The sequence below is a fragment of the Sinocyclocheilus grahami genome, unplaced genomic scaffold (genome assembly GCF_001515645.1).
Source record: "Sinocyclocheilus grahami isolate Dianchi unplaced genomic scaffold, SAMN03320097.WGS_v1.1 scaffold16700.1, whole genome shotgun sequence".
Lineage (NCBI taxonomy): Eukaryota > Metazoa > Chordata > Actinopteri > Cypriniformes > Cyprinidae > Sinocyclocheilus > Sinocyclocheilus grahami.
Genome location: NW_015516233.1, coordinates 1 through 524, shown reverse-complemented (window position 1 = coordinate 524; position 524 = coordinate 1). Strand labels below are relative to the sequence as shown.

Sequence of the window (524 nt, the reverse complement as noted above, 5' to 3'; positions counted from 1 at the left end):
ATAGTATATAAATAATACTAAAATAACACTGCTCTGCCAATCATAAAATCTAATTCAAAACCCTGTTAATTGTAACTGTATATTGATCTAAAACTACATCACATACTATAAAATACCTTGTACGTGGCTTTGAGCATTTCACTAGTGTTCACTCTAGACTGACGAATCACTGAAAACGTGACCTATCTTGACTGATTAGGACATGGTGACAGTGATACTTACAGGGACAGTCCCCGTGGAGTGAGCTGTGGTTAAATGCTTTGTTCAAGAGTGAAAGATGGTTAAAGATCAGTTTATAGAGCACCCCTTATAAGGTTTGAAGCTACAATGTTTGGGTTACAAGGGCAGATCTTTAAACCACTTTCACATTACCTCGATTGGCTTACCTTCGCACATCAAAGCCCATGGTCTGCTTCTTGCCTGACACAGTCATGCGGGCAACCTTTGGGACAACCTCTGCTTCAACACGACTCTCTGAAGCCTCCCGTGCTTTAGCTAGAATGTAGAAAACAGCATGCATACAC

General features: G+C 40.5%; 1 protein-coding gene across 1 annotated transcript in view; it reads right to left on the bottom strand.

The window, feature by feature from the left end:
• LOC107579332 (HBS1-like protein) overlaps positions 1–503 on the bottom strand; it is a 4,788-nt gene extending 4,285 nt beyond the window's left edge. The window contains exon 1 of the mRNA XM_016265173.1: positions 387–503. Coding sequence (XP_016120659.1) covers positions 387–433 — 47 coding nt within the window. The 5' untranslated portion in view covers positions 434–503. The remainder of the gene's footprint in view (positions 1–386) is intronic.
• Between the last annotated feature and the right edge of the window lie 21 nt (positions 504–524).